This window comes from Thermobia domestica, chromosome 3 (assembly GCF_964235325.1).
Source record: "Thermobia domestica chromosome 3, izTheDome1.hap1.1, whole genome shotgun sequence".
Taxonomy (NCBI): domain Eukaryota; kingdom Metazoa; phylum Arthropoda; class Insecta; order Zygentoma; family Lepismatidae; genus Thermobia; species Thermobia domestica.
The window spans coordinates 158,535,323-158,551,317 of record NC_137456.1 but is presented as its reverse complement, the minus strand read 5'-3'; the positions used below and the strand labels follow the sequence as shown (position 1 = coordinate 158,551,317).

The window sequence follows — 15,995 nt, the reverse complement described above, 5'->3', positions numbered from 1 at the left end:
GATAGTGCTTCTTTCGTCCAAGAGTACTAAATTCTCGCGTCTTCAGTGTTGTCGGTATCAATGACTGAGGGGGTTCACCTTTCCTTGGCTCGTTCTTAATGCTTGTGCATTCAAACTTGAGCTGTAGTACGTAAATAATGCATTGTTAAATGTACCACCAATGTTGTATCATATTCTCAGTTTGCATAGTTAATGATTTCAGCTTTTACATTCCGTTGCCGAAAACATTAGTTATATAAACTGGAGATAGAGCACGACATAGGGAATTGGCCAAATACATGTATGATTAAATATTGTAGATAGTAGAATGCTGCAAGCAATATTTCGGACGTCTAGCATAGTTTCTTCGGTCATTGCAGAAAATTATGCTTATTTATAGCATAATTAAGAAAAGTCCTGTTTCGTTCCTCTGATTTCTCTTGAACCTTTAACACTTTCTGACTCAGTTCTTCTACCCAGGCCTGTTTTTTGTTTATTGAATCCCTCTCATGTTCTCTACTTTTTTCACATGAACTTTAATTGGACTTTCTATCCTAAAAGGGTATACAGTATGTAATCCCATCTCCACCTCATTTTTAGTTTCGCGTGCATATCACCATTAATTTATATTGGAAGTCAGTCGCTTTGTTTAAATTCTATATTTCAGTCTTCATTTTACATCGTTCTTTACTGATTCGATATTGAGTTGTAAAATTTAATATAGAAATTAAGTTTGTGCGGAAAGAATTCAGTGAACTATATACTCATTGCTATTTGTGAAGAAAGATGTGATTCTTGAATTTATGTACAACCAACTCGTATATGTGTTGTGAGAGAAGTGAATGCCAATTAAGTATAAGAGCTACGAAATACAAATTTTATACTTTGTTTTCTTGTGCACGTATAATAATCTCTTGATTTTTTTTTTTTTTTTTTTTAAATCATAGGCAACAATGGAGCAAATCAGTGAGGATTTATTGAATAATTATCGGGAACGAATGCAGAGTGATGCTTCTCTGCAAGCTATGACTAAAGAACGAGCACAACTGCCGGTTGCAGCCATGAGAGGAGAAATAATGGCAGCCATAAATGATAATCCAGTGGTAATCATTCGAGGAAACACTGGATGTGGAAAAACAACACAGGCAAGTTAGCTATATTAATACAGACAAAACTAAAATTCATATGCACAGTCGTATGATTTAATATTTCTTTTGTAGGTTGTAACCATATGTAGTATTGATTTACATAGGAAGGAAGCAAACCGTAAAAGTGCTAAGTGTGAAAAAGAGATCCCCCATGCGTTTGTGGCTGTGTAGATTATTCTTTCTTCAAGTCGTTTACCGGGAGATAAGACAGAGAAAGGCACTCGTACAGTGCAGTAACGATATATATATATATATATATATATATATATATATATATATATATATATAGGGTGTCTACCAAGAAAGGGCCAATATTTTGAGGAACGATAATATGAATCATGACAAGCAAAAAAAAAAAAAAAAAAAAAAAACCTTTATAAACAATGGATCTATTCCGCTTCTTTTTCGAGATATGAAAGTACCACTCTGTTTCGTACACATTGCTTTCAAGGCCGATATCTGCGGAACTAATGAAGATACCTGAGGAATTTAAAAACAGGTAGGTAGCACACGTAATGGGCATTAGATAGTATTATATTCGTTACACTAACAGATTCCAGTATCCAGGACAAAATTCCGGAATCCAAAAATTTCCACATTTTGATCCTTAAATCTGGGTATCGAATCCTAATATCTTGGAATGTAATGAGCAAAAGTGACCACCACCCAATACATATCACATAAATAGGCAAAGTTGTGTTGCAATACGACTAGTACAACATAAAAATGAATGAATGAAACACCAAACTTCGAACCATTGCATCATTATAAAATGTACTTCATAGTGTATCAAAGGAAACAGAGGGTTGTAAAGTAAACAAAATCGTATAACAAGTGTTCAGTGTACGATGTTAAGAAACTATCATGCATCAGTAGCAACACAATATGTTCTCATACGTACGTAGTTCCTCTTGGTTGCCAAGAGGTGGCAGTGCTAAGAACTGCGTGCTTTAGGCACAACAACGAATGAAAGGAATTCTTATCTGCAGGATAGTCGTGAGTGTTGACTGCGTTAGGGATCACAGTAAATGTTCGAAAATGCCTCCATCAACTTCAATACATGTAGCAGTTTGTGTTAGGACATGCCTTGTAGCCCACCTCAGATCAGCCCGACACTTTCGTATGGTGGCAAAGGTCTGATGAAGTTCTTGACGTGTACAAAATCTACTCCCGTACACGATCTCCTTCACCCAACACTATGTACAAAATTCCACAGGTGTTTGGTGATCGTAGTGGTAACTGGACTTAGCCATCATGGCCGATCCATGAATTGCGGGAAGGTTTGTTAAGATGATGATCAATCATACACATCTAATGACAGGGTACCCTGTCCTGTTGGAAAAACAATCTTTTTCTGTGGCTAGGGGAAGATCTAATTGCAGTGGGAAATCTTGCTACAAAAAAATACAGGTAATGTTAGCTCATCATTCGTCCTGGTAACATAACGGGGCCAATAAGCAAATTATCAACATCTCTCACCACACGTTCACTGCATAACGTTCCTGGACAGTTGCATGCGGACTATGATACATCCATTGATGTGAGTTTCAGGTATTGTTCACGCCTTGTCGAGTGAAGGTAGATTCGTCCATAAATAAAATATATGAAAGTATATCTCTATTTGCCTGCACCCACCGACAAAACTCCACATGCAGCTCACCGTCCCCTGCATGGAGATGTTACACCCGTTGTATATGAAGAGGATGTAAACCATTATCGACTAGAATCCGATGCACGTACGATCGTGCACACACGTTCACGTGTAGCAATACTGCGTATACTAGTTCCAGGACTTCTTCGGACCATTGCTAAAATATTGTCTTCCTTGTCAGGAATGTTCTGCCGGGGACGTTCAGATAGTAACTGTGTATTAGGCAACATGTCAGTGTTGCGTAATGTCCCACACACACACACGCAAAAATACGCACCGATCAGGTGTTTTGCATTCAGCTTACCGTTGCCTATATTCTTCTACTGCACGCCTTCAACTGCCGTTGCAAAAGCCATAGACGAAAAGCATGTCTGTATACTCGCATTCGAGCACAAATGCCGCATTTTGTAACACCTTGCTACCTCCGTACTACGTTTGTTTATTAATCACTGTGCCACTCTCCACTAAATCACTTATAATGTAAATCACACTATCACATGAGATGCACAATCTTTCCGACACCTTACTATGAGCAGTGATAAATTATGTTCCGTTCAAACATACATTCATTTGGATATACGTATAAAACTATTCTAGCTGTTCATCAGAACATATTGTACAATAGTTAGCTCTAACATTTTCAGAAACTAGCAAATCTTTATCAACATATTGTCGTTTTCCAGTCCCATTCGTTTTTTGTTGTCGTGTCTAAGCATGTCATCTCTTGTAAACAAGAGAAACTACGTACGTATGAGAACATAGTGCGTTGTTATTGATGTATGATAGTTTCTCAACATTGCACATCGTATAATATTGTGTTAATACTCTTGATACCCAATTCTATTTTACTACAACCCTCCGTTTCCTTGGATACACTACAAAGTACATTTTCAAATGATACAGTAGTTAGAAAATTCGTTGTTTCATTCATTTATTTTTATGCTGTACCTCCTACGATACTAGTCGTATTACAACACAATTTTGGCTCTTTACGTGATATATATTGTAGGGTACATTGGGTAGTGAAATTGGTCGCTTTTCCTCATTATATTCTAAGATATTAGGGTTCCATACCCAGATATAGTGTAATTCAGCCACTGCTCCATCACAAGTTCTCTCTCTTTTTTTTAATTTTTTTCTTCTTAATCTAAACCAGTGGTTCTCAAATTAATTTCTACAGGAGCCCATTTTATCACATCCTCTTGCCAGGACCCCCTCCCCCCCTTATAGTTCCTGGTTTGTAGTAAACTTGTGTGGAATTTTTAATATACCTATTGCGGAGATCTCACGATATCCACCTATTTCTATAATAGCAGAATCCGTTTCTTGTACATAGTGGATACAGTAACTTCACTAAAAACGAATGAATTAAAATCTAATTTGGTCAGTTCATTCATATTACAAATATCAAATCCGATCCGTCATAACTGTTTCAAAATGGAGGCTGTTGGAAAATTTTGAAACTTCATAACTCCCTTAATTTTGGGTCATATGATGAAAAATTAAAAGGTTTCCAGTTTTGGTTTATTTAAAAAAAAAAAAAAAAAAAAAAAAAACTTTCGTCAGTTGTTAAAAAAGTTATTGAGTATTTTAATTTGATAATGTGCGTCACGAAGATTGAATTGGGCATTGCCTCCCTAGTGAAATCACACCATGCTCAGGTACCTCATTAGCTTTCAATTTTAATTGTATTTCAATATGCAGGTTTTGTTGCATTTGTATTTTTCTGGTATTTCAATATGCAGTTCTCATTAGTTTCATATCTTATCTCTTTCATTTAAATTGATTTTTAAACAAGTGCACATGTTGAAAATGTTTAGTAGACTTCTTTTTGTATAAAAATATGCCTATCAGAACAAAATTCAAAATAATATTTAAATATTTTCCGGTATTAGATTTTAATTATATTTATCTCTTTGCGCTTATCTTCGCGACCCCCGTGAAACCCTCTCGCGATCCCCAGGTTGAGAAACATCTAAACGATAGATGGCATACAGAAGTAGTACATCCATACTACTATTCTCTTAAAATAATAATCTTTGACTTTCAAAAAGTTTTACAGATAATACGTGACTGGTCTAGTGGTATTCGGAGTCTGCCCAGAAACAAATCGAACTTAAAAAAAAAAAAAAAAAAAAAGTCAGTACCATGTAGTAGAAGTCTTCTTAAGCATTTTAACGGTAAATGCATCACCCTGCTGTATCTCGTTGTGTAAATTGAGAGCGGTGGAGTGAATTTGTTTTTCTTGTTTGTGACGATTGTATGACATTGCGAAAATTGAGGTTTTGGAAGAGCATTTGTGCATTAAATTTTCTGTTCAATTGGATAAGACAGAAAACTGCTGAAAGTGTACGAGGAGAAATGTATAAGCTGAACCCAGAGTTAATTAACAGTTTCAGCTTTTCAAACCAGAAGATCATTCATCGAAGACAAGTTAAAACTTCTACGCCCATCATCATGTAATGACATTCACGTTCGGAAAGTGTGCGATGCTTCACAGAAAAATCATTGTTTGACCACCCGCGAAATATCTGAGAAAGGAGAAATTAGTAACTCATCCTGTCATGTGATCAGTTGAAAAACTGAACATGCGTTGTTGTAAAATTCATACCACGGTTACTAACAAATCAACCAAAAAAAAAAAAAAAAAAATGTGTATCGTGTAAACGAAGACTATATCTTCTTGGAAAACAGCGTAACAGATGACAAGACTTGGGTATGCCTATGACATTGAAATAAAATCACAGTCATTCGATTAGGTGGAAAAATCTTCGTCGAGACTCAAAACAGTACATCAAGGTCGCTCAAACGTTAAACGGGTGTTTATTGTTTTATTTTATTTTTATGGTGTTCATTATGAATACATTCCACGTGATCAAACTGTTAACAAAGAACATTATTTTGAATTAGTCGTCCCCATTAAAACTCAAACAAATAGTTTGGAAGTAGTGAGGCATTTGAGAGAGGCTGTGAGAAACAAGAGATCGGAAACGGGGGAAAAAAGAATCATGATACTGCACCATTACAATGCTCTTAGCTTCAGCGCTTTTTATTAGGGACTTTTTGGCGAAGAACAGTATGACTTGTACCCTTATCAACCTACTCGCCCAATTTGGCACTTGCAGCCTTCTTTCTATTCTCCAAGTTGATATCACCTTAAAAGGTCGTAGTTTCCAATCCATAGAAGAGTGCTAGGACACCTCCAGACCTTTTTAAAAGTACGTTCCAGCAGTGGAAGACGCGTTGAAACAATGCATTTTTATATCTAGGAAACTATCAGGTAATCTAAAAAGTATTGAGCCTTTTGGACACGAAATGGCATTAGTGTCCCAAATCTCAAGATATATATGTGATTGCAGCGAGTAAAGATTAATTGTCATTTGACAGTATATGTGCAAAAAGTGTTGGAGTTCTTACAATCAAACGTAAGATATTACGTTGGGAAATAAGTAAACTTTCCGCAAAACTATGGCAAGACTATCTAGGCTACATTTTAGTTTTATTTCAGTAAAGGCAGAATGCTGCGTAGGCCCGTGATAAAATTTGGAGTGTTTATCTGGGTAAGATACGTTATCAAAAGCAGCAGCTACAAGATAGTTCAGTCACTTTCGTCGTGGAGATGTCCAAGATACGCCTTGTAGTGGGCGACGAATCACAGCAAAAGTGGATAATATTCTGGCAAAAAACAAGTAAGACCGCCATGTAAACTGTCATGACATCGCCAAGAACCTAAACATCCATTACCAATAAGTGTTAAACCATTTGGAGTAAGCTAGCTACGAAAAGAATCTCGACTTTTGAGGTGCCATATGATTCGACTCAAAAGCATTTACGGGGGCGCGGTGGCTCAGTGGTAGAGCGTTCACCTCTGGTGCTTGGGGTCCTGGGTTCGATCCCAGTCCCCGCCAAGTGAACTTTGTGGTGGACAAACACCGTGCTCGTGGGTTTCCTCCCACTTTCTTCATTCCACCATTTCACTCATCTCTCATCATCACCGTCTCCTTTAGCCTAACCGGCATAACCGTGGGACGTAAAACTCAAAGATTTCATTTCATTTTCAAAAGCATTTACTCCATCGAATTTCTATCAGCGAATTCCTACTGAAACGTAGTGAACTCGAGCCTTTCTGAAGCAGTCGGTTACGAGTGATGAAAAATGAATAGTCTACGACAACAATGTGAGAAAAATATTGTATTCAAATGAGAAGCTCAACAATCTGAGGCAAACCTCACACTGATGTCCAGGAAGGTAATGCTGTGCTTCCTGGTAGTAAGGGCATCGCGCATCATGATCTTCTGCCGCCGGGAAGAACGATAGACTCGGACCTGTACTGTCTACAGCGAACGCGAGCGCACCTAGCAATTCAAAATAAACGGCCGCAACTGGTCAGCAGAAAAGGTGTTGTATACCACGCTGACAACGCCAGACTGCGTACGTCTTTAATGATGCGTCTGGAATTGAGAGAACTTGGTTTGGAGGACTTGGTCTTATCGCATTCCCTTATGGACCTGGTACCGTTAGACTATTATTTGTTTCAATCTCTGCAGGACTACCTGAATGGTATTAAAGTTAGTTTCAAGAGGTCAGTAAAAACCACGTATCACTTTTTTTTTGCTTGCGAGGAACCACAAAATTTCTATAGCGACGGGATTATGGTGTTGCCAAAAAAATGGAAGGTCTTCGAACGATATTCTGCATGTGTGGTTTCATAATGTTTTTTTCAAATCGCAATAAATGTATTCCCTATATATTTACCTCCAAAGGCTCAATTCTTTTTAGACAACCTGAAGAAATCTAAATAACTTCCACAAACAACAAGTAGCATTATATTTTAGGAAAATCGGTTTCTCTGTACAAACCTCATATTTATTCATTATTAAAATGGTATGTTTATTACTGTTTATGTGGTGTCCAGTTGTGTTAAAAGTATACAGCCTTGCCTTATACAAGTGTTAATTGTCTTGTAGGTGTGTCAGTATATTCTCGACGATTACATTCAGTCTGGACAAGGTGCCTATTGCAACGTGATTATTACGCAACCTCGACGTATATCGGCTGTATCGGTGTCAGACCGAGTCGCTGCCGAAAGATCAGAAACAGTCGGATTGAGTTGTGGTTACAGTGTTCGATTTGAATCAGCACTTCCACGACCTTATGGCGGCATTCTGTTTTGTACTGTGGGTAAGTTTCCATTGTAAGATAAGTATCTTCTTACGTAGGTTATCAGAATTGATATTTAAAACCTAGATATTAATCATATTGTCGCAGACAATATACGTGTTTGTGTGAGCATATATTTTCAAGCATACACTATTACGGAGTGAATACTTACGTAAATATCTGTCGTGGTAAATTTACCGTGCCAAGCTACAGATGGTGATCAGAAAAATGGAAAGACCTGAACGAAATTGCAACTTACCAGATTTTTATATGGTGTCGGGCCACCTTTCGCCTTCAGAACAGCCTTGATGCGATATGGGATGGAGGCATAGAGGTCGTGAATGGTAGCAAGTGGAATTTTACACCATTCCTCGTGCAGGGCATCGGCCAATTTTGTGAGAGAGGATGGAGGTGGAAATCGTCGCCGGAGTCTTGTTTCCAAGACTGACCACAGATGTTCAATTATGTTGAGATCTGGGGATTGAGCGGGCCAGGGGAGGTGTTGAACTTCATCCCGATGTTCCTCAAATCACGCTGCAACAACGCCAGAATGGGTGCATTATCATCCTGGAAGATGGCGTCATTGTCCGGGAACAACATCCGGACCATAGGATGCAAGTGGTCTCCTAAAATTGCGACATAATCGTTGGCAGTGATTCGTCCGCTAAGTGTGACCACAGGACCCAATGAAAACCATGATATGGCGACCCACAGCACCACCGAGTCGCCGCCATGTTTCACAATTGGGCGGAGACACTGCAGATCATAAGCTTCTTTGGGCGTTCTCTACACATAAACACGGCCCGTGGTTAGGAATAGGGTGAAGGATGACTCATCCGACCATATCACACGTTTCCAGTCCTCAATGGTCCAAGTTGCATGGTCGCGGCACCATTTGTGACGTGGGAAAGCGTTATGGTCCCTGATGAGCGGTTTGGCTCGTGCAACACGACCCCGTAAGTTCATGTCATGTAATTCGCGGCGGACTGTGATTGTCGAAACAGGGTGGGGGAGGTGCTGATTGAGTTCCTCCGTCACTTGCTCCGCAGTGGCACGACGGTTCTGCCTGACAATGCGCTTTAATACCCGGCGTTACCTGTCACTCATGATTTTCTTCCGCCCACTGTTCCGCTTCCCCGATGTGGTTTTCCCGTGTGTTGTGTAGGCCGTCATCACCTTCGACACTGTCCCACGCGACACACCTAACACAGTAGCCACTGCCGTCACAGTCACTCAACATAACCGCGCACCAACAATTTGCCCTCTTTGAAAATCTGAGAGGTCTCCCATTTTACACTACCTCCGTCTGCTGCAGCCACTGGACACTGCTGTTCCACTGCGCCTGACGTAGTATGGAAACGACCTAACACACCACCACCAGCGGTCCGGCGCTGCGGGCGCCACGACACCACTGCCAACCCATACATCTGACGTGTTGCTACACCACTACAGGTGTTTCCATTTTTCTGATAACCATCTGTATATGTCACATAAAATTTCATAAACAGCATATCTTCTTATTATCAAATCTGGGGTCTTGTGTAAGACTCGATACAAATCGAAAACGTCCATACCACTGGTTTGCATCAGTGAACACAATAATTTCATTTATGGGAAGATATTGGAGTCCCAAACTTGAGTCATACATGTAGCTTCTTACTCTGAGGTATCTAAAATTATTAAAAGGCAACTCTCCTTTCTCTCGCCCCCCCTTCCCATTCAGGAAAGAAGCGACATGTTCAGAGGGAATTAGTTTGCATTTGTGACATACAAATTCGATTCAGTTATTGTAATTAGAACTCAGTAAGGTGTCATGCTGTCCTTAGCCAGTACCATTTATTTTTTTCATTGAGTTCATTACAGTGCCAGTTCCTTGTGTTTGAAACCAGCGTTTCTCATATTTTTCAAGATGGTGGTACTATTATTAGGGACACGTACGGACTGCAATTTTCTTGTCCGTTTTGAAAGAATATTCGTTTCTTGTTTATGCAAAAATATAATTATACTTGTTTTAAGCATATACCAGTATACTTAATGCTTTTTATATTGGTATGAATTGAAGAATACATTGTAGTTTCTTTTAATAATTGAAAGGTTTCAGGAATATTTTGTAATAATACATATATAAGCTTTTAGATTTTGTATGACCTTTACCTTGTTAAATAGTATAATTTGTTATTTGAATAACATATACAAGTTTGAAGTATTCAATTACATTGTATGGTAGGCAATTCATTTGAACTTTATCTTTTCGATCTTTTTTGGAGAAGAACCACAGTTTGGGAAAGCCGTTCTAGTCAAGCTTTTTAAATCTTTGTGTCGACAAGATAGTTTTCCGAAACAATACTTAAAGAAAAAATAAATGAACATTAAGGTGCTTAGCACTTAGAAACTAGTTCGTAATTATTAAACTCCTTGTATGTTCTTTGTTACGTTACATACACCTCTTTGCGTCAAGCGGTTATCTGATAACTGGCAGTTCTATTTATGCTGAATAAACTGAAAATTTTAGTGTATATGTATTGTAGTTTTTTTATGCTCCATCGCGACTGTGGTTAGCGTTCGTGCTTTTCATACGGGAGAAGCAGATTCTATTTTCTGTAGGAGAGCATGTGATTCTGATCTCACATTTAATTGTAGGTTCTCACTCTTCACAACGTCAGTGCTTTAAAAAATCGTTCAATTCCCATACAAATAATTGCACTTGGAAATAAAAATGTAACAAAGTTGGTAACATGCGTATGGTTCACTCATTTGCTTTTTAATCAAGAGACTGCAATTACCCTGGTTTCCTGTCACATATCTATGAAGTATGTTTGGAACTTCAGAAAAATTAGCGAATTTTATTGTGGAGAAAGATAATTTGGCGAATGGAATTTAGTTGAAAAGATGATTTAACCAAAAAGAGGAAGGTATTTATCTACTTCCAGCTGAATAATTATGCACATACGCATATATACAAAGCTAATTTGTACTGAGAAATAATAACAAAAGGGGATTGTTGATGGTACGCAGTAGAAGTTACGTAGTTTATATATATATATATATATATATATATATATATATATATGAAATTTTGTTGCATTTCACTATAAATATCTTTGAATTTTCGATATTTCTGTGTTGTAATCAGTATACTGGATTACCTTTGAATGTCTTGACTTATATAGGAGTTCTTCTTCGTAAATTGGAGAACGGACTACGAGGAGTATCGCATGTAATTGTGGATGAAATTCACGAGAGAGATGTAAACTCTGACTTTATCATGGTTGTACTGCGTGATATGATTCATACCTATCCAGATCTTCGTCTTATTCTGATGTCTGCCACAATCGATACAACTCTCTTCAGCGAATACTTCAATAAATGTCCTGTTGTGGAGATACCTGGTAGAGCCTTCCCAGTTCAAGGTAAGTCACTTTTACTGGTGAATAAAGTTTTAAAATACTTGTGAAGTGCTTTCAATACATAATATAAAGGGTAAGGGGAAAAACAAGGAATGTCCATGTGTGTGCTTTAACGGGTGCTTTGTCCTATCTGTTCGTGAATCTTGATACTATCTGACTGTATATGTATGCAAGCGTAGATGTAGAAATGTCTACGTAAAAAGGAATAAAAGATTTGAGTAACCCTATTGATTTTGTACGCGGTTTTAATACTAAAGCGCCGTTTTCTATAAAATCCAGTATTGTGACATTCCTTCCTTTTTCCCCTTACCCTTCATATGAAGAGCCTCTCGTGTGTGCCGTGATAGTAACGTTATTTTAAAGTGTCCCAAACTTCTATAACCTTCAAAATGTCAGAAATAATCTAGGATCTTGATTTGATCAGGAAAAGGTATGCGATTTTTTAAAAAGTAAGTCTTAGCTAATTCTTATATACAGGGTGGCCCATTTTAATCTTTCCACGGAAATACCTTGAACATAAATGAACCGAACGAAAACTCAAATAGGAAATACCATGGGGCAAATCGAATGGTGATGTCGCGGTGCCCCATAGGGCCGCTCTTCAAGGGGGCCCGGGGCTCAACTTTAAAATTTTAAATGGAAACTTGGGGCGAGTGACACCTCGTTCGATAGATCTTTAAAAAGCCATGTGGCAAAAGATTTTTCATATCGGTCACCGTATTCAAAATGGCCGCCAAGACATAGTGCCTGTATCAGATAAAACGTCCAGTACCACTAATATGAAAACGGTTGGAGATAAATGAACAGGATAAAACTCGTATAGGAAATAACAGAGGGTATTTATCATTCCACACCTCGAGAATAATCCAACGGAGAAAAATATTATTAAAATATAAGTGACATAATGCTAAAGAGGAAATCTAATTCTTAGAAAATTATCTTACCGAGCTCCCTCCGTAAGTGGGTGAAGCGGAAATGAATGGTAAAATCTCAAATGAGAATCCCACTTTTACTTGCAATAGGTATGGTTTCTCTGAAACACTTCGGTGTACAAGTGACTGGTACTGTAATGAACCAATATTGTGCAGACGACTTTTGAGCAAAACCAACGTTTGCACACGTTCTAAAATTGCATTCGACAAATTGGTTTCGCATTTCAGTTGATTCATTTTTGCACAAATCATTGCCTGCAATCAAAATGGAAGGTACTATTTAACAAGAATTTTATCTACTTTTTTTTTCCATTACAGACATCTATTTGTTATAAAAATACATTTCAGATAATTTTGTTGTGTAGACACAATTTGCAAAAACTAAGGTTCTCATTTGCAATTTCACCGTTCCATCTCGTCCCGCTTCACCCACTTACGGAGGACATTGGAACGATAATTTTCTAGATTCTAAATTTCCTCCTTTGCATTATGGCACCTTTACTCTAATCATCATCTCCTCTGTTGCAACATTTTCGAGCCCTGGAATGATAAATACCCTCTGTAATTTTTTATAGGAGTTTTATTCTGTTCATCCGTTATTATCTTCAACCGTTTTCATATTAGTGGTACTGGACGTTTTATCTGATATAGGCACCATGCCTTGGCGGCCATTTTGAAAACTGTGACCCATATGAACGCCACAACGCTGTTTAGTGTATGAAGATCTATCGAACGAGGTATCACATGACCTATATTTTCGTTTAGTTGGGCCTGGGCCTTCGTGAAAGGCGGCCCTGGGGAGCACCGCGACATCATCATTCGATTTGTCCCAAGGTTTTCGTATTTGAGTTTTTGTTTGGTTTATTTATCTTCAACCGTTTTCATATTAGTGCTACTTACTGGACGTTTATCTGATACAGGTCTAAACATATATGAACATATCTTGGCGGCCATTTTGAATACGGTGACCGATAAGAAAAATCTTTTACTACACCGCTTTTTAGTTTTTATAGATTTATCAAATGAGGTATCACTCGCCCCATGTTTCCATTTAAAATTTTAAAGTTGGGCCCCGGGCCCTCTTGAAGAGCGGCCCTGGGAGGTATCGCGACATCACCATTCGATTGCGCCATGGTATTTTCTATTTGAGTTTTTGTTCAGTTCATTTATGTTCAACCGTTTTCGAGATATTTCCGTGGAAAGATTAAAATGGGCCACACTGTATATATATATATATATATATATATATATAGTTGAAGAAAATTTTAGTAGGCTGTATTTGTAATTGTGGATATATCTACTTATTTAAATTATAAAATAATACGAGTGGGGACAACTAGTTTCCTAAAAACTCATCATTGAGTACTGCTTTATACAACTAGATATGTGACATGACATGTACACAATAATGGTTTCACAAGTTATTGAAAACTATATTACTCCTTAGTTCTCCAGCATTTTTAAATATGACAGTATACCTTAAAGTTTAACCAATAACGTTAATGGTTAAAACAGTGATTTGTGCCATTGTTGTTGACAACGAAAGGCAAGAAATGTCATCTTCCATTTTCTTTTTACAGACACGCTATGTTTTTTTTTTAATTGTGAAATCTAAATTTTAGCGTTGACCTCATTTTCATAAAATCGATTAAACGATTATATGAGTCGTGTATGTGGTGGTAAGAGCGAACCCAGCAAAAGCTTGTTTCGTGAAAATGCTCAAAATATTTGAAACTGTATTTTCTGTGGGAAAGAAGATCGAGTTCACAAACTATACATTTGGGACGTGAACTACCTACCTAGAAGCAGTGTGGTATTACTACTCGAACTTTTCAAATGTAATTTCCGACCGTTGAGATTAATTGTAACTTTGGTTGAATGTGACCATACTACCCTTAATGCTTTATATTCATCGTGTCCGCCTGTGGAAACTTACAAACTAGAAATGAAATGAAATCTTTTAAGTTTTACGTCCCACGCTTATGCTGACTAGGCTAAAGGAGACGGTGATTATGAGAAATGAAGGAAATGGTGGAATGAAGAAAGTGGGAGGAAACAGGAGAACCCCAAGAAAACCCACGCACATGATGTTTGTCCACCATAAAGTTCACTTGCCGCGAGCTGCGATCGAACCAAGGACTTACGGCACAAATTTACAAAATGGAGAAGCATTAAATGTAGGTAGTTTACTATTATTTCAGATTCAGGTAGCCAAAGATGCAGAAAGGTGTAATGGGTAAAAGAGTTCTATAGTGTCGTACTTGAGTATTATCAAATTTTCCTGAAAATGAATTATATAATGGTAATAGGTTTTAATGGCCTGAAGAACAGGAAATTCCAACTTTAGAAAAATAGCAGTGTATAGTCGAAAGAAATGAAATGTGCAGGTATCAAAGCAGAAGCACCCCGATTATAGTTTCTTTAAATTTGTAACACCAATGCCAGTTTTGTCGGGGTCGACTATAGTTCTTGGTTTTTGTAAAATATAAAATGTAATACGTGTTATAGAAAAAGGAAATCTTCCAATAAATTTAGGATTTATAAAAAAAGCTTGCCATTTTCCTAGGTAAAAGGATAAGGAGAGTAGCTTGAAAGAGATGAGCGTAAAAATACGAAATAAGTATACAGTTTGTTAGTTTCCTGTCTGTGGTCGGATCCAAGAAATTCTATACCGCGAAAATACAAAAGGCACTCAATGCGCTCAAATACGACACACTCAAAACCAAAGCTAACGTTTGGATTTTTTTTCTCAGACCATCAATCTCATGTTCCAGTGACAATAATAGGGTAATAGAAATCAACTTTTCATTGAACATGGGAAAGAAAAATTACAGTGTTGATTCTTTGAAAAACTAGCTTAGTTACATCATGTTGAAATGCCACTTAGAAAGGATATCAAAACAATAATGATCCTTCGTAATTGATAGACATGCCTTTATTTCTTTGTTTAGATAAATTAGAAACATTTCCCGAAAGCGTAATTTCAACACATTAATTCTTCCCAAAGTGCACAGAGAAAAATTTTAAAAGGATATTTGGAAGTTCTTCAGCAATTTGATGGATTCCGCAATTGTCTGTGAAGCTTCAAGCGCGTGCCGAGACGTTTCTGCGAGTATAGGTATAACGAAAAGGAAAATACAGAAACAGTAGACTGAAAGAATGTAATGCCAGATACAATGAAAGTTCAACGTCAGGTCTTTCAAAACGCTAAAAGATAGAGCAACAACAGCATTAGTGAAGTGAAAGGGACCAAAAGAATCTTCACCGTTCATTGAAAGAGGCATACGATATTTTTTCCATTCGAATGATGTAATCAAAATTCAGTCCTGATATAAGCATTCTGGGAAGCAGTTGGAGAAACATGATTACTTATCGAGCGTATGGAACACATTTTAATATCTTAAATTACTCTGCTAGTAATGTGTCTTGCCAATATTTCGATTGACACAGTCAGTCACTCTTCGTGAGGGGCAAACAAGAAGTCCTTTTTCACTTTTTTTCCTCCTCGCAACAATGGCGATTAATGAAAATTGCGTAAATTACCTATGATCTCATACCTTTCCCAATAGTTATAGATTATTATTATTTTATCATATACAGTATATGAATGTAGCCCTAATGTTTGAATAGCACGATTGAGATTTTCAACGTTGTGACCAGAAAAAATATATATGTGAAAACCTTCACTCGAAGGTTCAAGATGTTCCTGTCCACTAGT

At 37.5% G+C, this 15,995-nt stretch overlaps 1 protein-coding gene across 3 annotated transcripts in view; it reads left to right on the top strand.

Annotated features, from left to right (window-relative positions):
- Positions 1 to 15,995, top strand: part of mle (dosage compensation regulator mle) — a 127,123-nt gene that overhangs the window by 48,313 nt on the left and 62,815 nt on the right. For all 3 annotated transcript variants that reach the window (XM_081751938.1, XM_081751937.1, XM_081751939.1), the window contains 3 exons: positions 927 to 1,124; positions 7,746 to 7,959; positions 11,109 to 11,348. In XM_081751938.1, the coding sequence (XP_081608064.1) occupies positions 927 to 1,124; positions 7,746 to 7,959; positions 11,109 to 11,348 (652 nt within the window). The remainder of the gene's footprint in view (positions 1 to 926; positions 1,125 to 7,745; positions 7,960 to 11,108; positions 11,349 to 15,995) is intronic.